Below are 25717 nucleotides of genomic sequence, written 5' to 3'. Positions count from 1 at the left end.
AGGAGCGCGGTCAGGTGCGTTACGTGTCACCTCCCACAAAGAGCGTCAAGGTCCTTATCGTCAAGGACCTTATCCTGTGGGCGGAGATGTGACAGTGAGGGAGGCCAGCATCGCGACGTTCTTCAGAGCAGCAGAGCCGAGCCCGCCCAGTTTCATGGTATGTGTGGACACACGCGTCACTCAAAAAAATTAGGACGCGCTTTTAAAGGGCCCGTATTTTTAAAAGGCCCCCCGGGGCCCCCCGCCAGGCCACTCCGACCCTGTGTGCATGGGTATTAGAGTGTCATTCAGGGCAGTTGTCTTTGTGGCCTACCAAAATGGCCTGTGGTGGCTGCGAGAAGTGTGGTGTGGATGTGTGAGCTGGCTGAGGTGTGCACTACTTTATTGGTTGATACATAGGGAGATGGCTACTCTTAGTAAGCATCTGTGCGCACCTGTTTTCTGTTTGGAAGTGATGGTCAGTCTTTTGATATTTGTATACTTAGGCTCTTTGACTGAGCACTCCTCCTCTCAGCCTCAGGCCTTTTTAATTACAGCAGGATCCCACCGTCCCATATAAATGTAGGCTTCAGCCTAAGAGAGGATTCACATTAGGTAGTTTCCCAGCAATGGGAATTGCTTTGTCGTGGCTGCTGGTACACATTAATTGGCCAATTCATGCACAAAGTATTCTCATTTTTCCAATTTTCTAGAGCAGGAATGCAATTCAAATGTCATATATTTCATATTTCCATGCTCTAGCACTACTTTATTTGTTCATCTAAAAGTTAGCTGTGCATGTACATTAGGGTGCATCAAAATAGGGAGCGTTGGCTACGAGAAGTGAAGAAGTGTGGTGTGGATGTGTAAAGAGGCTGAGGGGTGCGCTTAGCTCATTGTCAGAATATTGCAATAGTTGAATGGACAATTGAGTGTGAGAAGTGGAGTCTTAAATTCACAGGGATGGGCGCTCATTTTCGCAAGCTTCACCATTCATCTTCCAAGGTGTTCCTTCAGTTCATTTGGTATGTGCTTATTAGCTGAGTTTGGTCTCTGAGCCATTACCATTGAACATGTTACATCCCTGCATTTGCATATGTATGGTAGAGGTATTATTTTGCACATGCACGTTATTATAGCAATACAGTCAGCTGATATTAGTTATAGGATGTATCCCTGACACCTATGATATTACATCGGCCCATCTTCTTCCCATTCAGGTTCCTACAGTATTAGATCCTCTCAGTGGAGATCTTCTATATAAGAGAATTTTCCTGATTGACCCATTAAGGATGGATAGGAACAGGAACAAGATGTCGGAGAGAATATTACACCTCACCCTAGAGATCCTCTTGCGGCTTACTGGAGAGGTGAGAGATTTTGATGACCTCACATTACATTATTCTTATCTATGGGAATAACAGATGGACATAACTGGAGAGGTGAGGACACTGGAAATGTCTGTAGTGAGATGTATTAACCCCTTAAGCCCCGAGGGTGGTTTGCACGTTAATGACCGGGCCAATTTTTACAATTCTGACCACTGTCCCTTTATGAGGTTATAACTCTGGAACGCTTCAACGGATCTTGGCGATTCTGACATTGTTTTCTCGTGACATATTGTACTTCATTTTAGTAGTAACATTTATTCGATATAACTTGCGTTTATTTGTGAAAAAAACGGAAATTTGGCGAAAATTTTGAAAATTTCGCAATTTTCCAACTTTAAATTTTTATGCCCTTAAATCACAGAGATATGTCACGCAAAATACTTAATAAGTAACATTTCCCACATGTCTCCTTTACATCAGCACAATTTTGGAACCAAAATTTTTTTTTGTTAGGGAGTTATAAGGGTTCAAAGTTGACCAGCAATTTCTCATTTTTACAACACCATTTTTTTTTAGGGACCACATCTCATTTGATGTCATTTTGAGGGGTCTATATGATAGAAAATACCCAAGTGTGACACCATTCTAAAAACTGCACCCCTCAAGGTGCTCAAAACCACATTCAAGAAGTTTATTAACCCTTCAGGGGTTTCACAGGAATTTTTGGAATGTTTAAATAAAAATGAATATTTAACTTTTTTTCACACAAAATTTATTTCAGCTCCAATTTGTTTTATTTTACCAAGGGTAACAGGATAAAATGGATGCCAAACATTGTTGTACAATCTGTACTGAGTACGCTGATACCCCATATGTGGGGGTAAACCACTGTTTGGGCGCATGGCAGAGCTCGGAAGGGAAGGAGCGCCATTTGACTTTTAAATGCAAAATTGACAGGAATTGAGATGGGACACCATGTTGCGTTTGGAGAGCCACTGATGTGCCTAAACATTGAAACCCCCCACAAGTGACACCATTTTGGAAAGTAGACACCCTAAGGAACTTATCTAGATGTGTGGTGACCACTTTGACCCACCATTTGCTTCACAGAAGTTTATAATGCAGAGCCGTAAAAATAAAAAATCATATTTTTTCACAAAAATGATCTTTTCGCCCCCAATTTTTTATTTTCCCAAGAGTAAGAGAAGAAATTGAACCTCAAAAATTGTTGGCCAATTTGTCCTGAGTACGCTGATACCCCGTATATGGGTGTAAACCATTGTTTGGGCGTATGGCAGAGCTCGGAAGGGAAGGAGCGCCATTTTACTTTTCAATGCAAAATTGACTGGAATTGAGATGGGATGCCATATTGCGTTTGGAGAGCCCCTGATGTGCCTAAACATTGAAATCCCCACAAGTGACACCATTTTGGAAAGTAGACCCCTTAAGGAACTTATCTAGAGGTGTGGTGAGCACTTTGACCCAACAAGTGCTTCACAGAAGTTTATAATGCAGAGCCGTAAAAATAAAAAATCATATTTTTTCACAAAAATAATCTTTTCGCCACCAATTTTTTATTTTCCCAAGGGTAAGAGAAGAAATTAGACCACAAAAGTTGTTGTGCAATTTGTCCTGAGTGCGACGATACCCCATATGTGGGGGTAAACCACTGTTTGGGCGCATGGCAGAGCTCGGAAGGAAAGGAGCGCCATTTGACTTTTCAATGCAAAATTGACTGGAATTGAGATGGGACGCCATGTTGCGTTTGGAGAGCCCCTGATGTGCCTAAACATTGGAACCCCTCACAAGTGACACCATTTTGAAAAGTAGACCCCTTAAGGAACTTATCTAGATGTGTGGTGAGCACTTTGACCCAACAAGTGCTTCACAGAAGTTTATAATGCAGAGCCGTAAAAATAAAAAATCTTATTTTTTCACAAAAATGATCTTTTCGCCCCCAATTTTTTATTTTCCCAAGGGTAAGAGAAGAAATTAGACCACAAAAGTTGTTGTGCAATTTGTCCTGAGTGCGACGATACCCCATATGTGGGGGTAAACCACTTTTTGGGTGCATAGCAGAGCTCGGAAGGGAAGGAGCGCCATTTGACTTTTCAATGCAAAATTGACTGGAATTAAGATGGGACGCCATGTTGGTTTGGAGAGCCCCTGATGTGCCTAAACATTAAAAACCCCCACAAGTGACACCATTTTGGAAACTAGACCCTCTAAGGAACTTATCTAGATGTGTTTTGAGAGCTTTGAACCCCCAAGTGTTTCACTACAGTTTATAACGCAGAGCCGTTAAAATAAATTTATTTTTTTTTCGCAAAAATTTTTTAGCCCCCAGTTTTGTATTTTCACAAGGGTAACATAATAAATTGGACCCCAAAAGTTGTTGTCCAATTTGTCCTGAGTACGCTGATACCCCATATGTGGGGGGGAACCACTGTTTGGGCGCATGGCAGAGCTCGGAAGGGAAGGAGCGCCATTTGGAATGCAGACTTAGATGGATTGGTCTGCAGGAGTCACGTTGCATTTGCAGAGCCCCTGATGTACCCAAACAGTACAAACCCCCCACAAGTGACCCCATATTAGAAACTAGACCTCCCATGGAACTTATCTAGATGTGTTGTGAGAACTTTGAACCCCTAAGTGTTTCACTACAGTTTATAACGCAGACCCGTGAAAATAAAAATTCTTTTTTTTTTCACAAAAATGATTTTTTAGCCCCCAGCTTTGTATTTTTACAAGGGTAACAGAATAAATTGGACCCCAAAAGTTGTTGTTCAATTTGTCCTGAGTACGCTGATACCCCATATGTGGGGGGGAACCACTGTTTGGGCTCATGGCAGAGCTCGGAAGGGAAGGAGCGCCATTTGGAATGCAGACTTAGATGGATTGGTCTGCAGGCGTCACGTTGCATTTGCAGAGCCCCTGATGTACCCAAACAGTAGAAACCACCCACAAGTGACCCCATATTGGAAACTAGACCTCCCATGGAACTTATCTAGATGTGTTGTGAAAACTTTGAACCCCCAAGTGTTTCACTACAGTTTACAACGCAGAGCCGTGAAAATAAAAATCCTTTTTTTTCCCACAAAAATGATTTTTAGCCCCCCAAATTTTTATTTTCCCAAGGATAACAAGAGAACTTGGACCCAAAAAGTTGTTGTCCAATTTGTCTCGAGTACGCTGATACCCCATATGTTGGGGTAAACCCCTGTTTGGGCGCACGGGAGAGCTCGGAAGTGAAGGAGCACTGTTTTACTTTTTCAATGCAGAATTGGCTGGAATTGAGATCGGACGCCATGTCGCGTTTGGAGAGCCCCTGATGTGTCTAAACAGTGGAAACCCCCCAATTATAAATGAAACCCTAATCCAAACGCACCACTAACCCTAATCCCAACTGTAACCCTAACCACACACCTAACCCAGACACACCCCTAATTCTAATCCCAACCCTAATCCCAACCGTAAATGTAATCCAAACCCTAACCCTAGCCCCAACCCTAGCCCTAACCCTAACCCTAACCCTAACCGGAAAATGGAAATAAATACATTTTTTTTAATTTTATTATTTTTCCCTAAGGCTAGGTTCACATTGCGTTAGGGAAATCCGTTTAGCACTAGCGGATTGCGCTAACACAATGTCTTTTTAGGTGTCGTGTTTAGTGGTCGCGTTAACGTCCCCGCTCTGGAAGATCGGGGATCGGACCTCGGGCGCGCCGCGGACGCTGCAAGCAGCGTCTGAGGCGCGCCACAAAAGAATGGCACCTTGCTAGCGCGAGCCGAAAATGGCACGCTCTAGCGATGCGCTACACCTGAAAATCACATTGCTGTCAATGGTTGTGCTAACGGACCCGTTGCACGGCGTTAATTGTGACATTTTCGCCGTGCAACGCTGTCCGTTAGCGTTAACCCATTAACGCAATGTGAACCTAGCCTAACTAAGGGGGTGATGAAGGGGGGTTTGATTTACTTTTATAGCGAGTTTTTTAGCGGATTTTTATGATTGGCAGCCGTCACACACTAAAAGACGCTTTTTATAGCAAAAAAGTTTTTGCGTCTCCACATTTTGAGACCTATAATTTTTCCATATTTTGGTCCACAGAGTCATGTGAGGTCTTGTTTTTTGCGGGACGAGTTGACGTTTTTATCGGTTACATTTTCGGACACGTGACAGTTTTTGATCGCTTTTTATTCCGATTTTTTTGTGAGGCAGAATGACCAAAAACCAGCTATTCATGAATTTCTTTTGGGGGAGGCGTTTATACCGTTCCGCGTTTGGTAAAATTGATGAAGCAGTTTTATTCTTCGGGTCAGTACGATTACAGCGACACCTCATTTATATCATTTTTTTTATGTTTTGGCGCTTTTATACGATAAAAGCTATTTTATAGAAAAAATAATTATTTTGGCATCGCTTTATTCAGAGGACTATAACTTTTTTATTTTTTTGGTTATGATGCTATATGGCGGCTCGTTTTTTGCGGGACAAGATGACGTTTTCAGAGGTAACATGGTTATTTATATCCGTCTTTTTGATCGCGTGTTATTCCACTCTTTGTTCAGCGTTATGATAATAAAGCGTTGTTTTTTGGCTCGTTTTTTTTTTTTTTCTTACGGTGTTCACTGAAGGGGTTAACTAGTGGGCCAGTTTTATAGGTCGGGTCGTTACGGACGCGGCGATACTAAATATGTGTACTTTTATTGTTTTTTTGTTTTTTTTTTATGTAAAGAAATGTATTTATGGGAATAATATTTTTTTTTTTCTGCTTTATTTAGGAATTTTTTTTTTATTTTTTTTTTACAAGTGTGGAAATTTTTTTTTTTACTTTTTCACTTTGTCCCAGGGGGGGACATCACAGATCACCGATCTGACAGTGTGCACAGCACTCTATCAGATCGGTGATCTGACATACAGCCGGGCAGGATTAGAGCTGCAGCTGCAGCCTGATCCTGACCCGGAAGTGCTCCCTGCAGGACCCGGATGCAGCCCGGCGGCCATTTTGGATCCGGGGACTGCAGGGAGAAGACGCTCGGTACACGGTGAGCACATCACCGTGTACCGATCGTCTCAGGGAAGCCCGCAGGGAGCCCCCTCCCTGCGCGATGCTTCCCTGCACCGCCGGCACACCGCGATCATCTTTGATCGCGGTGTGCCGGGGGTTAATGTGCCGGGAGCGGTCCGTGACCGCTCCTGGCACATAGTGCCGGATGTCAGCTGCGATAGGCAGCTGACACCCGGCCGCGATCGGCCGCGATCCCCCCGTGAGCGCGGCCGATCGCATATGACGTACTATCCCGTCCATGGGAATTAAGTCCCAGGTCACCTGGACGGGATAGTACGTCATATGGGATTAAGGGGTTAACCCCTTTATTTTTGTTTTTTGCTCCCCTTCTTCCCAGAGCCATATCTTTTTTTATTTTGTGGTCAATATGGCCGCGTGAGGGCTTATTTTTTGATGGACGAGTTTTACTTTTGAACAACACCATTGGTTTTAACATATCACGTACTGGAAAACAGGAAAAAAATTCCAAGTGCCGTAAAATTGAAACAAAAACTGCAATCCCACAGTAATTTTTTGTTTTGCTTTTTTACGATATTCACTAAATGCTAAAACTGATCTGCCATTTTGATTCTCCAGGTCATTACGAGTTCAAAGACATAAAAGATGCCTAGGTTCTTTTTTTATCTAAATGATGAAAAAAATATCCAATCTCTGTTAAAAAAAAAAAAAATTGAGCCATTTTCCGATACCCGTAGCAACTCCATTTTTCGTGATCTCAGGTGGCGTTAGGGCGTATTTTTTGCTCGCCGAGCTGACGTTTTTAATTATACCATTTTGGTGTCGATACGATCTTTTGTTTGTCCATTATTGCGTTTTAATGCAATGTCGTGGTGACAAAAAAACGTAATTCTGTCGTTTTAACTTTTTTTTTTCGCTTCGCGTTTATAGCAATCAGATTAATCCATTTTTTTTACATTTATAGATTCTGAACTTGGCAATACCAAATATGTGTATGTTTGATTTTTGTTTTTGTTTTATTTTGAATGGCGCGAAAGGGGGGGTGATTTGAACTTTTGCATTTTTTATTTTTTTTTATATTTTTAAAAAACATTTTTTTTAACTTTTGGCATGCTTTAATAGTCTCTATTCGGACATGAAGCTGCCAGAACTCGATTGGCTCTGCCACATACAATCGATGATAGGGTGGGCAGCGGTCATAGCAATCAGGAAGTGACAACCATAGAGGATAGAGGTCTGTAGGAGACTTCTGTTTGTCATGCCAACCCATCGGTGACCCACGATCACGTGACGGGGTCACTGATAGGCGGGATTTCCGGAGCCCACATCAAACGAAGGGTGCTTGACATCGACGTACTATCGTGCCCGATATCGGAAAGGGGTTATTGTGTCTCTCCATAACCAGGATTACACAGTAGTGAAGAAGACCTCCAGTGAGCACTGTCACGCCTCTGTGTCTGAGGGATGGGGAAGACCTCTGAGCCCAATCACAAGACCTCCACCTTATCCCCAAATACATGAGAACATCAATTACCAGAAGATCCTAGAACTTACCTACAAGATGATTGAGCAGCTGACTGGAGAGGTGACCCTGCTGGGAATGCTGGGACATTATACAGTAACGCTATGAAGGGATCAGGGTGATGACTGTATCATTTTATGTATCAGGTTCCTATAAGGTGTCAGGATGTCACCATCTATTTCTCCATGGAGGAGTGGGAGTATTTGGAAGGACACAAAGATCTGTACAAGGACGTCATGATGGAGGTTCCCCAGGCCCTCACATCACCAGGTAATAGGACTAAATACACATGGTCTATAATTATCGGTATGTAAGGAATTAATTCACTCCGTTTGTGTTTTCTCAAGTTTTATCTATTAAGAGGACAACATCAAAGAGATGTTCCCGTCCTCTTCTTCCACAGGACTGTGAACAAGAAAATCTTAATGTTCCTCAGGATCATCAGGTACATGGGTGTCATGAGATCTCCCCTATGATGTGTAGATGGCTGTGAAGGTCTTGTGCTCAGTATTGTTTTATCCACAACTATTTTATGTTTTATACTTGTGTAATGAGAACGGTGGAGATGGCAGGATTAGAGCTGATCATAGATGTGACTTCTCCATCTGTCTGTGACTCATACAATATTTGTTTCAGGGTGAAGATCTGACCCATAGTAATGCTACAGAGATATATGTGATGGGTGATGAGCAGTGTAAAGTGGCGATTCCTACAGATCATAACCTAGGTGAGTAGTAACCTCTAAATGCAGAGAAGTCATAGATTATTCTCTGTCACTGGCTGACACTGCTGTATCGGCGGTCTTGTCCAGTGGTATCACAACTAAAGGTCACCATTCTGCCAGTAGACCAGTGCATGGTCTTCTACCCAAAACTGTCCCCATTAGCCTGAGCATTTATATTAGAACTTGCAGTGGAGTCATGCATTGTTGAATCTGTGATGCCAGAAAATTAAATTTCCCCCTTATTAGTAGAGTAACTTTTAATCTTGGCCAAATGTGAATTTCTGTACAATAACAGAAAAATTTCCCTTTATCCTGACTTCTCAGTTTCGGTGAAAAAAGTACCTTTTAACTTCAAAGAGTTCTCGATAAACTACTGTGTAGATCGGCTCATTCGGCTGCTTAATGAGGTAGTCAGAGAAATGATTTTCATTTAAATCTTCACCAGGTTTATTAAAAGATTCTCCATAAACCAGTCCAAAACAAAATAGACATATTCAGCCTTGTTAAGTCATTACAGTCCTCATTACTCCTGGGTCTGGTTCAGCTTTGTTTAACAAGAGCACAGCTCTGGAAGTCAGTTCTCCTTCAGAGCACATAGAACTTTGAGTAAAAAGGCTAACCTTTTACCTTCTGGACCATCCCCTAGGGTGGAGATAGGTGAACAGCCATCCTACCCAGCTCTTTAGCTGTTCACAAAAAACCTGGCCCTATCATGGCCGATTAACCACTCTCAGCACATAACACGCTGGAGCCAACTTCCAGGTTCATATCACTGAAGCTAATAATCTCAGCGAAAGATTTCTCCCCTCCAGCAAATTACCAGTTAGCCTCTTACATATCCTCTTTCTGCTCAAAGCCAGGGGTTGTGGCACCTTTAGTCACTAGACAGGGAAGCTTCAACAGGGCATCTGCGGTAGCGTGTAGTTTTCTTGACCTATGCTTTACATAGAAGCTGAAGTTCTGGGACGCTAAAAACCTCCTAGTCACCCTGGCATTCTTCCCTTCCTTTTCTCTTATATATCTCAGGGGCACATGTTCTGACACTAACCGGAACTTTCAGCCCAACGGGTAGTACTTCAATGTGTCAATCGCCAAATTTGATTACCATGTATTATTTTTTCAAAATGGCATAATTCTTCTTTCAGGATGAGAATTTCCTACTTAGGTATAGGATAGGATGTTCCTCCGCATTTATATCTTGTGACAACACGGCTCCCAACCCGACTTCTGAAGCATCCATCTGGACCATAAACTCTTTCTTGAAGTCCGGTTCGACCAAGATTGGCTTTTTACACAGGACTAGCTTCAACTACTGGAAAGCGTCTTCCGCTTTGGATGTCCACTTGGCCATTGATTACGTTTGTACCCTAAAGGAGGTCGGTCAAGGGTGCAGCTCTCATGGCAAAATTCAGGATGAACCACTGATAACATCCCACAATTCCTAGAAAAGTCCTAACCTGTTTCTTGGAGATTGGTTACAGCCAATTTTGGATTTGCCTACATTGTATTCTCCTGCAGCTTGATTTTGCTCCTACTGACGATATATGGCCTCCTCCTTCCCCCGTGGTGCACTTTTTTGTGTCATGGTAAACAGCGCATCCAGTACCTCCTAGACCTTCTGCAGATAACTTTTCTAGGACCTGGTCCATGGCCCTCTGGAAAGTGGCTAGGGGCTCCTTGGAGACCACAAATACATCCTGGGGTATTGGAAACGGCCATCAGGTGTAGAGAAGGCCGTCTTCTCTTTGGCCATTTGGGACATAGGGATTTGCTAGTTCCCTTTCGTTAGGATAATTATGACAAAAAACTGACATTCTCCATCTGGCTTTGGCAAAAGGACAATGGGACTGAACCATCCGCTCTTTGACTCTTCGATATCACCCAGGCTCAACATTCTTTTCACCTCCATCTAAATCACGTTGCTGAGGATTTTCATGGATTGGATATGTTTTAAGATTTACCCACATTTGTGGTTCCATCAGAATTTTGTACTCGACGGTCTGGGTATATCCCAGCAACTCTGAAAACAGGTCTCTGTTTCCCTGGAGCAGTTCTCGACACTGTTGTTTCTGGACCAGTTATAGTGTCAATGCCTCCTTGACATCATCCTCGTTGGCTGCAGGATTGGCCCCCAGGCATGAAGTGTCCGTCAACTCCCTATCTCACCATGGTTTGAGTAGGTTGACGTATTAGACCTGATGGGGTTTTCTTCTCCCTGGCTGATGGACCTTATAGTTAAGTTCGCTCAGTTTTTTAACCACATCGTATGGCCCTTGCCATTTACACAGAAATGTACTTTACACTGTGGTAATCAGGGCTACGACTCGATCTCCAGGGCTAAATGATTTTAGCCTTGCTGATCAATTGTAAACCCTTGATTAAGCCTCTTGTGCCTTGAGGAGGCTCCCTCCCACAATCTGCATTACCTCTGTAATACTCTCCTGCACCTGGGCCACATGCTCGATGATGTTCTGGTGGGGTTTACCTTTTGTTTCCCAGATCTCCTTAGCAACATCTTTGCAAGATCCCAAGGGTGCCAGCCATACAACAGTTCAAATGAAGAGAACACCGTAGAATTCTGTGGAACTTCTCTGATGTAAAACAGTAGATACGGAAGTAGGCAGTCCAAATCTCTACCATCCTTCTCCAGGACCTTTTTGAGCATGGCCTTCATGGGTTTTTAAACATCTCCACCGGGCTGTCCATTTGCAGATGGTATACTGATGTCCTGAGCTGCGTTATCTGGAAGGAGCTACACCACTCTTTCATCACTTTGAACATGAAAGGAGTTCCTTGGGCCGTCATGAGGATCTCATTTGGCAGGCCAGTCCAGGAAACATTATGGGCTAGTTCTCAGGCTATACTTCTGGCTGAGAAGTTCCTTAGGGGTACCATCTCCGGGTACCGTGTCTCATAGTCCAGGACCATCAGGATATATTGATGCCCTCTGGTGGACTTTACCAAGGGTAGATCCATTGCAATGTGGTCAAGCAGGAATTGTGCTAGAATTTCTGGAAGTGAGAGACTGGGGCGGTTACCGGACAAGTGGGACAGGACCTACAATAGACCTTTTTGAGCATGGCCTTCATGGGTTTTTAAACATCTCCACCGGGCTGTCCATTTGCAGATGGTATACTGATGTCCTGAGCTGCGTTATCTGGAAGGAGCTACACCACTCTTTCATCACTTTGAACATGAAAGGAGTTCCTTGGGCCGTCATGAGGATCTCATTTGGCAGGCCAGTCCAGGAAACATTATGGGCTAGTTCTCAGGCTATACTTCTGGCTGAGAAGTTCCTTAGGGGTACCATCTCCGGGTACCGTGTCTCATAGTCCAGGACCATCAGGATATATTGATGCCCTCTGGTGGACTTTACCAAGGGTAGATCCATTGCAATGTGGTCAAGCAGGAATTGTGCTAGAATTTCTGGAAGTGAGAGACTGGGGCGGTTACCGGACAAGTGGGACAGGACCTACAATAGTTCTAAATCTCTGGGTGACGTGTGCCAATAGAACTTTCGAATAATCTACTCTCGAGTTTTGTCTACACCCAAGACATGAGAATGGGCCAGGTCTAACACCCTATGCCTATAGGGCCCTGGTACTACCAATTGTTCCAATACCTCTACTCCTAGCTTAGTCACCTGATATAGCATATCCCCGTTTATTGCAAAGTGTGGAATCCTAGTGTTAGCCCCCTTTTTTTGAGCTACCCATTTAACACGGTGACATTATCAAACACCCCTTTCAGCATAAGCATCTTCAGTTGAGCAGTCCCACAGTTCTCCCTGGAAGTCCCCAATTCAGTGATGTTGGCCTCATGGGTCGTGGTCTCATCTTCATCTCCAGCAAGCACACACAAGGAGGAAACTGACCTGCCTCCAACCGCAATGGGGGGTTTTAAGGGTGAGCCTGCTCCTTTCTGAGTAATTTGGCATCCCTCTTTTTGCTATAAGTCCCATAATAAGGTAATGGCCTGCCCCATTATAACCGGGTGTATCAGGTCCTTGACCACTCTGACCTCATGGGACTCAGCACCATAGTTTGTTTCTATGGTCAATCTGGCGACAGGGTAGTCCTTAGCATCCATGCTAATATAACGAACGCCCCCAATTCTTCCAGGGATCAACTAGTGGGGGATTGTGGCTATTGCCGGGGTCGCCAAACTCCCCGTGTACAAGAGTTCAGACACCAGTACTCCATTTACTATCATGGGACATGTCTGCAGCCCCTTCCAGGGTTGATAATCCACACTGCAGGCTGGATAAGCGTAATACAAACTGTGCTGCCCTTGGCTGCAGTCTGTGGGTTCGGTGGACATGGCACAACGATCAGCTATGTGCCCCAGACCCTGACACCTCCAACAAATTAAGTCCTTAACCCCAACCCTTTGTAACCCCTCAGCAGACTTTTTGGGACCTTGGATGCCCCCCATTGGTGCCTCTAGTACTCCTTTTTTGAGAGTCAGTCTACTTTTGGGTACCCCCAGTATGGGAGTGCATTGGCATCTGGTTTTCTTAATGACTTCTCGACCACCTTCTACCTTTCTACTAGGCCATACAGGTTGTCCGCATTTCAAGGGTCTCCCTGGCTAACCCAGGTCTTCACCGATCTAGGAATGGGGTGAATAAATCTATCCATAACCCTCTGAGCTGGGGTGGAGGACTCTGGCTGCAACCACTTCTGGACAAGATTTAGCAAGTCAAACATTTGAGAACAGGGTGGAGGTTTGTTCTCGAAATACACCTAGTGGTGGACCCATTGTGCCCTGAAAGACAATGTTACTCCTAAGTATTTCAATATTTCAGTCTTTAGTTTGGCATACCTCTTTGCATGCCATAAGGTGAGGTAATAATAAGCTTTTGGGGGTTCGCCAGATAGATAGGGCGCCAGCACCTCCGCCCACTGCTCCAGCAGCAGCTTCTCCTGCTCTGTGACCCTTTTAAACACAGCCAAAAATGCCTCGACATCGCCCCAGGGGTCATCTTTTGCATGGCACGTCTTACCGCCTTCCTGACGTGTGAGTCATCACCTGAACTTGGGGATGGGGTGGTTGCCCTGCTGCGGACTGCATCTGTGAGGAGTTCCATCTGTTCTTTACGCACCTCCTGTTGCTCTGGTGCAGCTGCTCCAACAGTTTATTAATTTCCAGTTTTGCTAGCTGTTGTTGCTGAACTTGGACCAGGTGCTTGATCAGCTTCTCCATTTTGTCCTACCGCTCTTCGATCCTAATAGCCACCTTCACCCAAGACATGCAGTTTGTCCACAGCTGTTACACTTGTTTCCTGGGAATCTTGCCTACATCCTCCCCCAACCGGCTCACTTGGCTGCTTAACAAGGTAGTCAGACGAATGCTGTTCATTTAAATCTTAACCTAGTATATTAAAAACATTCTTCAGAAACCAGTCCAAAAGAAAATAGACACATTCAGTCTTGTTGGCAGAAACGAACAGCGCTCATTTCAGTCCTTATTACTCCACCTGTTCAGAAAACAGGGCTCAGCTCTGTTTAACAAGAGCACAGCTCTGGAGGTCAGTTCACCTTCAGAATACACAGAACTCTGAATGAGGACAGAGGCTAACCCTTGACCTTTAGGACCATACCATAGGGTGGAGGTATATTGAACAGTCATCTCACCCAGCTCTTTAGCTGTTCACAAAAAAACGGACCTTGTCATGGTCGATTAACTCCTCTTGGCACCAAACATGCTGGAGCATACTTCCAGGTTCATGTCACTGAAGCTAATAAACTAAGTGAAGCATATCTCCCCTCCAGTATATTACCACTGACCCTCTTACACTGCATGAAAAAAAACATTACACCTTTTTGATCCTAAGGAATGATAATTACTGCACAATCTCTCCTGAAGCTGGAAGCACTAATACTTTTCTACCTTTCTAGTTAGGACCTATAGGAGCTCCAATGGTCCATCATAAATGAGTGCAATTCTGGTTTATTGCACTATGTTGAAAAGTTCTCTCTAAATGTCTAATATTTCTTAAAGAAACTCCTCTGACAGAAAATATTGTCCACTACAGTAGCTGAGAGCTACCAGGTCACATACTATAATTACCCAGAGATGTCACAGTTCTTGTCTACAGTTATTGCACAAGATCCTCTCATTTAATCTCTATTTTCTTCACCAAGTTTTGTTCCTAACCAGGCCCCATATTTCAGATCCATCCCCAACGATCAGAGAGCTGCAGTTCCCACGCTGTCAAAAGTCAGCGTGAGCGCTCAGCTGTGATTGGAGGTATAAAGTTTACCTTCGGTCACTGGTGTCAGCTAATGGGACAACTACTTCCATCATCTGACACCTGCTGCCGCTAATAACAGAGAGCAGAAGCGGCGGATGGGAGTATTTATTAGCTGCTCCTGCACTGTAAATAAATAATTGAAAAAAAACCACTTAGGTTCCCCTGTATTTTTGTTAACCAGCCAGGCAAAACTCACAGCTGTCAGCTTCAGCAAGGCTAGTTATCAAGAATAGAGGGGTCCCCATGCCGTATTTTTTAATTATTTAAATATATAATTAAAAAAAACGGCATGAGACCCCCCCCTCATTTTTGACAACCAGCCTTGGTAAAGCAGACAGCTGGGGGCTGGTATTCTCAGGCTGGTAAGGGGCCATGTATATTGCCCCCCCCAGCCTAAATAGCAGCTCGCAGCTGCCCAGAAAAGGCACATCTATTAGATGCGCCAGTTCTGGCGCTATGCCCGATACTTCGCACTTGCCCTGTAGCAGTGGCAAGTGGTGTGATAGTTGGGGAGGTTGATGTCACCTTTGTATTGTCCGGTGACATCAAGCCCAGAGGTTAGTCATGGAGAGGCGTCAATAAGACACCCCCATTACTAACCTCATAGTCATACTGTATGAAAACACAGACACCAAGAATAAAGTCCTTTAATTGAAAAAATGACACATACTCCTTTAATAATCTCAATTAAACCATACTTACAACCTCGTCTAATTCCACCAAAGCCCTCGTTCTCCTGTAATAAAACTAAAATAAAAAACAATAGACCATACCTGTCTGAAACTCTCACGGTGCTAGCGGGGATGTAACCGAGGTCACTACAGCTCAGCCCGACTGGAAATGGAGCGTCAGTGACTGGAGGTAACCTCGATGACGTCACCGCCAGTCACAAAGGCTACGCTCGCAGCAGTTCAGTCACCAATGGTTCTCAACCTGGACGGTCGCATCTTGGCACCGTCCAGGTAGAAAACTGTTTTTTCCCCAGACATGGATTATGGTGTGGGACAGAACGACAGACAGGTATGGTATATTTATATGACCAAAAAGAGAATAGTCTCACAAGGTCAGGAACTGTACAGCATCCATGTGCCTACGAATATATCATAGATCCGTGAGGACTATAAGAATATCAGAAGCAAATAATAGAAAATCAGACTTTGTTTTTTATTATAACTTTTTATATAATACTAATAAACAATATCAGAGAACAGATTTGAGGGCCAAATGAGGATAAACAGAGACAATAAAGGCCCCTTCACATTAAGCGACGCTGCAGCGATACCGACAACGATCCGGATCGCTGCAGCGTCGCTGTTTGGTCGCTGGAGAGCTGTCACACAGACAGCTCTCCAGCGACCAACTATCCCGAGGTCCCCGGTAACCACGGTAAACATCGGGTAACTAAGCGCAGGGCCGCGCTTAATAACCCGATGTTTACCCTGGATACCATGCTAAAAGTAAAAAAAAACAAACACTACATACTTACCTACCGCTGTCTGTCCTCCAGCGCTGCGCTCTGCTTCTCTGCTCTCCTCCTGTACTGGCTGTGAGCCGGAAAGCAGAGCGGTGACGTCACCGCTCTGCTTTCCGGCTCACAGCCAGTACAGGAGGAGAGCAGAGCACAGCGCTGGAGGACAGACAGCGGTAGGTAAGTATCTAGTGTTTGTTTTTTTTTACTTTTAGCATGGTATCCAGGGTAAACATCGGGTTACTAAGCGCGGCCCTGCGCTTAGTTACCCGATGTTTACCCTGGTTACCAGTGAAGACATCGCTGGATCGGTGTCACACACGCCGATCCAGCGATGTCAGCAGGAGTCCAGCGACGAAATAAAGTTCTGGACTTTATTCAGCGACCAACGATCTCCCAGCAGGGGCCTGATCGTTGGTCGCTGTCACGCATAACGATTTCATTAACGATATCGTTGCTACGTCACAAATAGCAACGATATCGTTAACAATATCGTTATGTGTGAAGGTACCTTAAGAAAACAGTTGGGTTTGACAATTACTTATCCCTTTAAGGCTCTTAAGTGGAGAGTCTATTTAAAGAAACCAGACAAAGGGCAAATACACCCCTGTAAAATAACATAGGTGTACCCAAATAGTCAGAAACAGTAACATGTACAATCATAACAAATCATAGGTAGGCCTGGTCTGCTAACCCAATAACTCCCATCAGATGTCTAAAGCAAATAACACTATCAATAAAAGTAATCAATTCATAGGTGAGGACTGATTGTGCAAGCCATTGTTACATCACTAAACTATACCTGAGGCCATGGTTCCTATATGAAGGGACGGATATTTGTCTCTGCACCAAACTGTGCCGCACCTCGACGTGCGTTTCGCCCGCTAGGCTTCATCATGAGGCGTATCCAACTTAAAATTAGGCTCTCTTTATAGTGCGCGTGATAATGAAAATAACATACAGCTGATATGTAGGGTTCCTTACTAGTGGTACGGTAATGTCAATCGTATATTGTAGATAGGACATTACTAAACTCTCACCCAAAAGGGAATCAAACCCCATCTCCTACTAGAGTACTAACAGGACCTTCCTGGACTATGGACCATTCAGAGAGCAGGAAACCTGTTCATATGATAAAGGCGACCTGTGGGTGTGTAAGGACCAGGAGGGAAGCACCAATCGGCACACTCCGATGTGATACCGCGCCCTCATGGCCTACACTGGTGAACGGCGTTGCATGCGATCGGAGGAAGATATGGTATTATCCCCGCGATCACCACAGCAACCAGACGCCGTGCCAGACACGGGCCCGAGGCAGCACACATTCGGCAGTGCGTCTGGTACATGACCTGACAAGTAGAATCTTGACCAGCACATTATTAATGGCAAGTGTTCAGGTTCTAGTCTGACTATCTGTATAGTAGCAAGGATGAGCGAAAAACATTAGACAGATCAGATCAAAAAAGAGAATTAATAATGGCATTAAAGCATGTAAAGTAGGGAAAAACCATTCAGCAAGGCATCAGGGTCTTAAATATTAGTGGATCACCATTTTGGTGAATGGTAACATGGGGAGGAAAAGGTAATGGGATGAAGATTAAGAACATAGCCTATAACTATAATAGCCACCTATATAATCGATCCGAAAGCAGTAAAGGCAAGAACAACATCATAATCATTCTTTTTATCCCTTCTTCTTATCTTCTTGTTCCTTGCTTAATGACTTCGCCAGCTGGTCCCACAACTATAGACACTGACAGAAGCATGGCAGCCACAGGAGAAGCAAGGGTGAATGGCGCGAATGGTCCCCCAAGAGACATCACACCAGGGTAAGGATAATTAGTGAAGTGGTTATCTGAAACCATATCCTGATCTAAAATATTGTAAATAGACTAAGATTAGATATAGGACATATAAAATATGAATAAAAACATAAACGAAGAGAGCTTAATATTAAAAAACGCTTGATCATACACTTAAAGAAAAGACTTGAAGCTAATTAATTCGTTTAGACCAAAGGGAGTGGTGGTGTTTAAGGAGACTATGCATTTGGTCTCTAATTGTAAAAGTTTAAATTGTAAATCACCACCCCTTATTCCCATATATACTCAATCTATCCTACAGACTCTCAGACCTTTTGGGTTACAGTCATTTTGTTCACGAAAGTGTCTTGGGATGTTCTTTAATTTCTCAAAATCCGTGTCAACCTTCCCTGCATTAATAATGTCTCTCACATGCTCCTGTATCCGCACCTTCAAGGCTCTTGTGGTCATTCCTATGTATCAGAGCCGGACTGGCCATTGGGCAATTCTGGCAAATGCCAGAAGGGCCGGTCTGGTTGTGGGCTGCTTTGTCTGCTACATTGTTAACAGAATCAATGTTCTCAGGACACCCATACTGTTAACAGTTGTGATGAAGCACAAAGTCACTGACTCCGTCACTTACCCAGCATGCCATGGGTATCATTTGAAATATTGGTCAAGTAGTAAATCTTTCTTTCCTCCATCCAGGGTAATATTAGTAATATATCCCATCTGGTTCTTGGGGACGAGGACAACATGGGCCTGTGTGGTTTCAAATGCCAGGGCTGAATTTCAGCCCCAGTCCGTACCTGCTATGTATAGTAGGACACAGGGGCATGTGAGATTATAGACGACAGATTCTGTGTTACATGAAATATGGTGAACGATCTTAAAAAATTTATCTCCCTTAGCATTGGAGAACTGTGTGGTCTTTGGAATAAGTTTACAGATGGAACATGTCCCACAAGAGAATGAACCCCATGGTGGACCTTTACTGCCAAACAACAATTGGTTATTTTTAGATAGAATATAATGGCTTTTGGTCAGGATATCACCAAGGTCACGAGATCTCCGCCACGTGATGGATGGAGTATGAGTTATATGGTATTTAAGATCTTTGTCTGTGAGGAGAATGGGCCAGTTTTTTTTAAAGTATATCCCTTATATGGTTCCACTTTGAATTGAAAGTGGAGATAAAACGGGGTTTTACTTCAAAAATTTGTTGTTGTTGTTTTTGTGCGGACTTATATGTCAGTAATGATTGTCTATTGGTTTTGATGGCCCTTGTATAACCTTTTTTGATATCTTTTGATTTGTAACCTCGTTCTTTAAACCTATTGGTAGGGTTTTCTGCCTGTTGATGGAATGTAAGATTATCAGAGCAGATATGGCGTATTCTTAAAAATTGACCAATCGGTATTGATTTTTTAAGTTGTGGTAGATGGGACGAGTTGACATGTAACAATGTATTTGTCGCTGTATTTTTACGAAACACATCTGTGGCCACCATACCATCGGCTAGCCCTTCTTGTGATTAGAATATCAAGAAATGTTATTGTAAATTTACTGTATTTCCAGGTTAGGTTAATATTTTAATCATTAGTATTAAGACATTGGAGGAAATCATCTAATTGTGGCGTGCAGCCCTGCCAGATGAAAAAGATATCGTCTATATAGCGTGACCACGAGATGAGCCTTAAAAAATCAATACTGATTGGTCAATTTTTAAGAAAACACCGTATCTGATCTGATAATCTTACATTCCATCAACAGGCAGAAAACCTTACCAATAGGTTTAAAGAACGAGGTTACAAATCAAAATATATCCAAAAAGGTTATACAAGGGCCATCAAAACCAACAGACAATCATTACTGACATATAAGTCCGCACAAAAAACAACAAAAATTTTTGAAGTAAAACCCCGTTTTATCTCCACTTTCAATTCAAACCGGATGCATATGTGGTGCCCCTGAGGGTCCAGTCACCACAGAGGTACTGCACCTCAGCCAGAGGTGTGGTACCCCACTCTTGGGTAAGGAGGGGGCACCACCCGGTACCCACATACAAGCATCCAACATCACACCACTCCAGGCCAGAGGATCTGGGCGGACCCTATTTAGGGAGGGCCCCATCTCAGGCTGGAGTGGGAACTAAATAGAGAGTGTGGGTGGAGGAAGTAGATAAGGGTAGGAGACTTGGAGGTAGAGTGACAGTTGGAGAGAAAGGGGTGTGGCCAGTCAGTGTGAGGTAAAGTGGGTTTCGTGGCCATGGAAGCACATTTCCTGCCAGAACGCTGATGAGGCGCAGACCGAAAAACACAGAGAAGAGCAGAGAGGAGAGAGAAGGGATCCTAGGGGCCAGGGAAGTTAAGAATCCACCCGTAGTCGAGTGGAGGGACCAGGTCACAGTGGGGACCGGCCCCAGACTAGTAAAGAGACTGTAGGACTCAGCTAGTGAACTCGAGGCTTTAATATCTGTATGTGCGACAGCCAAATCTCCACACAATCACGAAAAAGGCAGCGACATATGGTCAAGGGGACCAAGGAATCGGTACCCAACAGTACCTGAGGCTGCTGGCTTGGGACGCTGTGTGTGAGGCGAAGGGCAGAAGGACGTGAGCCAGCGCAGAAAGAGATGACCTGGGAAGGTACACAAGAAGGGGTCCTGGGAACGTGTACCCAAATTGCCTGAGAGCTGGCTGGACCACTGACCCGGAGGACACGGCACGCGGCTGGTGTTTGTAACCCAAAACGGTGAGTAAAGTGTGAAGACTGCACCCCGCTGTGTCCTCAGAATTATTTACTGCGTCACCTGCCCTGTACCACAAGAGTTATCATCATCAATATATTCTTATATCTGCCCTGGGGCCCCGGTCTACCCATGGGGAGCGGTACCATCTTTGCTGCATCATCATTGGCCCCAGAGGACCTGAACTGCAGCGTTGGCCTTCCCTTGCCGAACACCGTGGGTGGTGTCACAAATCAATCCCATATAATTTTCCCTCTGGCATTTTGATTGCATGCCCAGGGCCACGGAGTCGGGTCATGGCCCTTGTGACCTCCCCAAAGAACTGTCCGACCCGATTCCGAGTACCCCACGGCCCTGGTGGGCGCCGCACATATAAGGGATATACTTTCAAAAAACTGGTTCATTTTCAAATACCATCTAACTCGTACTCCATCCATCACGTGGCGGAGATCTCATAACCTTGGTGATATCCTGACCAAAAGCCATTATATTCCATCTAAAAATAACCAATTGTTGTTTGATATTAAAGGTCCACCATGGGGTTCATTCTCTTGTGGGACATGTTCCGTCTGTAAATTTATTCCAAAAACCACACAGTTCTCTAATGCTAAAGGAGATACATTTTTTAACCCCTTTCTGCCAGCTGACGGAATAGTACGTCAGCTGGCAGATCCCCTGCTTTGAGGTGGGCTCCGGCGGTGAGCCCACCTCAAAGCCGCGACATGTCAGCTGTTTTGTACAGCTGACATGTGTGCGCAATGAGCGCGAGCGGAATCGCGATCTGCCCGCGCCCATTAACTAGTTAAATGCCGCCGTCAAGCGCTGACAGCGGCATTTAACTAGCGCTCCCGCTGCGCGGCCGGAAGTACTCGCACTGCTGACCCCCGTCACATGATCGGGGGTCAGCAGTGCATCGCCATAACAACCAGAGGTCTCCTTGAGACCTCTATGGTTGTTGATGGCCGATTGCTTTGAGCGCCACCCTGTGATCGGCGTTCAAAGCAACCCTGCATTTCTGCTACATAGAGGTGATCTGTACTTCACCTCTATGTAGCAGAGCCGATCGAGTTATGCATGCTTCTAGCCTCCCATGGAGGCTATTGAAGCATGCCAAAATTAAAAAAAAAAGTGATTAAAAATATAAAAAAAATAAAAAATATATAAAAGTTCAAATCACCCCCCTTTCGCCCCAATCAAAATAAAACAATTAAAAAAAAATCAAACATACAAATATTTGGTATCGCCGCGTTCAGAATCGCCCGATCTATCAATAAAAACAAAGGATTAACCTGACCGCTAAATGACGTAGCGAGAAAAAAAATCAAAACGCCAAAATTGCGTTTTTTGGTCGCCGCGACATTGCATTAAAATGCAATAACGGGCGATCAAAAGAATGTATCTACACCAAAATGGTATCATTAAAAACGCCAGCTCGGCACGCAAAAAATAAGCCCTCACCTGACCCCAGATCACGAAAATTGGAGACGCTACGGGTATCGGAAAATCGCGCATTTTTTTTTTTTTTTTTAGCTAAATTTTGAATTTTTTTTCACCACTTAGATAAAAAATAACCTAGACATGTTTGGTGTCTATGAACTCGTAATCACCTGGAGAATCATAATGGCAGGTTAGTTTTAGCATTTAGTGAACCTAGCAAAAAAGCCAAACAAAAAACAAGTGTGAGATTGCACTTTTTTTGCAATTTCATCACACTTGGAATTTTTTTCCCGTTTTCTGTTACATGGCATGGTAAAATCAATGGTATTGTTCAAAAGTACATCTCGTCCCGCAAAAAATAAGCCCTCACATGGCCATATTGACGGAAAAACAAAAAAGTTATGGCTCTGGGAAGGAGGGGAGCAAAAAACGAAAATGAAAAAGCGGAAAAAGCTCCGGGGGTGAAGGGGTTAAGATCGTTCACCATATTTCATGTAACACAGAATCTGTCGTCTATTAACTCACATGCCCCTGTGTCCTAATATACATAGCAATGACCTCGAGAGCCTTGAAGGTGCGGATACAGGAGCATGTGAGAGACATTATTAATGCAGGGAAGGTTGACACAGATTTTGAGAAATTAAAGAACATCCCAAGACACTTTTGTGAACAACATGACTGTAACCCAAAAGGTCTGAGAGTCTGTGGGATAGATCGAGTATATTTGGGAATAAGGGGTGGTGATTTAAAACGTAAACTTTTTTCAATTAAAGACCAAAGGGATAGTCTCCTTAAACACCACCACTCCCTTTGGTCTAAACGAATTCATTAGCTTCAAGTCTTTTCTTTAAATATAAGATCAAACGTTTTTTAATAGGCTCTCTTTGTTTATGTTTTTATTCATATTTTATATGTCCTATATATCTAATCTTATTCTATTTACAATATTTTAGATCTGGATATGGTTTCAGATAACCACTCCATTTATTATTATCCTTACCCTGGTGTGATGTCTCTTGGGGGACCATGCGTGCCATTCACCCTTGCTTCTCCTGTGGCTGCCATGCTTCTGTTAATGTCTACAGTTGTGGGACCAGCTGGCAAAGTCATTAAGCAAGGAACAAGAAGATAAGAAGAGAGGATAAGAAGAAAGATTATGATGTTGTTCTTGCCTTTACTGCTTTCGGATCGATTATATATGTGGCTATTATAGTTATAGGCTATGTTCTTAATCTACATCCCATTACCTTTTCCTCCCTATATTACATTCACCAAAATGGTGATCTACTATTATTTAATACTCTGATGCCTTGCTAAATGGTTTTTCCCTACTTTACATGCTTTGCACTCTAATGCCATTATTAATTCTCTTTTTTGATTTGATCTGTCTTATGTTTTTCGGCCATCTGTACTACTATACAGATGGTCAGACTAGAACCTGAACACTTACCATCAGTAATGTGCTGGTCAAGATTCTACTTGTCAGATCATGTACCCAGACGCACTGCCGAATGTGCGCTGCCTTGGGCCCGTGTCTGGCACGGCGTCCGATTGCTGTGGTGATTGCAGGGTTATCATCATATCCTTCCTCCGATCGCATGCGGCACCATTCGCCAGCATCGGCCATGGGGGCATGGCATCACATCGGAGTGTGCCGATTGGTGATTCCCTCATGGTCCTTACACACCCACAGGTCGCCTTTATCATGTGAACAGGTTTCCTGCTCTCTGATTGGTCCATTGTCCAGGAAGGTCCTGTTAGTACTCTGGTAGGAGATGGGGTTTGATTCCCTATTGGGTGAGAGTTTAGTAAGGTCCTATCTACAATATACGATTGAGATTACCGTACCACTAGTAATTAACCCTACATATCAGCTGTCCGTTATTTTTATTATCACTATAAAGAGAGCTTAATTTTTAAGTTGGGCACTCCTACTGACGAAGCCTAGCGGGCGAAACGCACGTTGAGGTGCGGCACAGCGCTGTGCGGAGACAAATATCCGTCCCTTCCTATAGGAACCATGGCCTCAGGTATAGTTTAGTGATGTAGAAACTGCTTGCACAATCAGTCCTCATCTATGAATTGATTACTTTTATTGATATTGTTGTTTCCTTTAGACATCTGATGGGAGTTATTGGGTTTGCAGACCAGGCCTACCTATGATTTGCTATGATTGTACATTGTTCTGTCTTCACTAAATGAGGCAGGCTCACATGTAGCTATAAAGGCAGCTAAACCGCTATACTGGAGTCAAATAAGGAGACTGTGGTTGAGTCTGTACACATGATGTACATTATGTACGAACATTTAGAAAGCTAGTAACTGAACTAGGAATACAACTGAGTAAGCTAGGCTAATATTAGAGCAGAAATTACCTACAGAAAGCATAAAGACATATCGGCAATGCAATCGCAAGGGGGATGAAGTGCAAGCGTCTCTCCTTGAAAGCAAACTGAAGGAAGTGAAGGAAAATGGAGGGAGATGGAGGCTGAGCTACCATAATGCATTGCAAAGGGGGAGGAGAATCAGACATGAAAAATAGAAAAAACAGAAAATAGGACTGTGAACATGACTCTAACCGCTAGAGGGAGCCAAAATACTACAGAACAATAAAGATATGAATATATCAGTTCCTGTATAGTGGCTACTGAGAAAACTGCAAATTATGCAAACAGATAATCAGAGGTAACAAATTAGATGGCGGAAATAGAACATACATGTTACTCTTTCTGACTATTTGGGTACACCTATGTTTTTTTGCAGGGGTGTATTTGCCCTTAGTCTGGTTTCTTTAAATAGACTCTCCACTGAAGAGCCTTAAAGGGACAGGTAATTTCGTCAAACCCGACTGTTTTAATTTCTTATTGTCTCTGTTTGTCCTCATTTGGCCCTCAAATCTGTTCTCTGATATTGTTTGCTATTTATTCTCACTTTTAATATAAAACTAATAAAGTCTGATTTTCTATTATTTTCTTCTTCTGATATACTTATAGTATTTACAGATCTATGATATATACGTAGGCACACGGGTGCTGTACAGTTTCTGACCTAGTGAGACTATTCTCTTTTTGGTTATATATTCTGAACGCTTTATTGTTGTTTAACCCCTTTTTGACATCGGACGTACTATCCCGTCAAGGTGGGGTGGGCCCGTATGACCACCAATGGGAAAGTACATTATACGCGATCGGCCACGCTCACGGGGGAGTGCAGCCGATCGCGGCCGGGTGTCAGCTGACTATCGCAGCTGACATCCGGCACTATGTGTCAGGAGCGGTCACGGACCACCCCCGGCACATTAACCCCCGGCACACTGCGATCAAACATGATCGCAGTGTTCCGGTGGTATAGGGAAACATCGCGCAGGGAGGGGGCTCCCTGCGGGCTTCCCTGAGACCCCCGGAGCAACGCACTGTGAT

The 25717-nt window shown here is 43.8% G+C and overlaps 1 protein-coding gene across 2 annotated transcripts in view; it reads left to right on the top strand.

Annotated features, from left to right (window-relative positions):
• LOC138663855 (zinc finger protein 182-like) overlaps positions 1-25717 on the top strand; it is a 214671-nt gene that overhangs the window by 175825 nt on the left and 13129 nt on the right. For both annotated transcript variants that reach the window (XM_069750208.1, XM_069750210.1), the window contains 5 exons: positions 1200-1349; positions 7746-7925; positions 8009-8132; positions 8210-8307; positions 8499-8589. In XM_069750208.1, coding sequence (XP_069606309.1) covers positions 1200-1349; positions 7746-7925; positions 8009-8132; positions 8210-8307; positions 8499-8589 — 643 coding nt within the window. The remainder of the gene's footprint in view (positions 1-1199; positions 1350-7745; positions 7926-8008; positions 8133-8209; positions 8308-8498; positions 8590-25717) is intronic.

The sequence above is a fragment of the Ranitomeya imitator genome, chromosome 2 (genome assembly GCF_032444005.1).
Source record: "Ranitomeya imitator isolate aRanImi1 chromosome 2, aRanImi1.pri, whole genome shotgun sequence".
Classification (NCBI taxonomy): Eukaryota; Metazoa; Chordata; class Amphibia; order Anura; family Dendrobatidae; genus Ranitomeya; species Ranitomeya imitator.
This window is presented reverse-complemented; position numbering and strand designations above follow the sequence as displayed.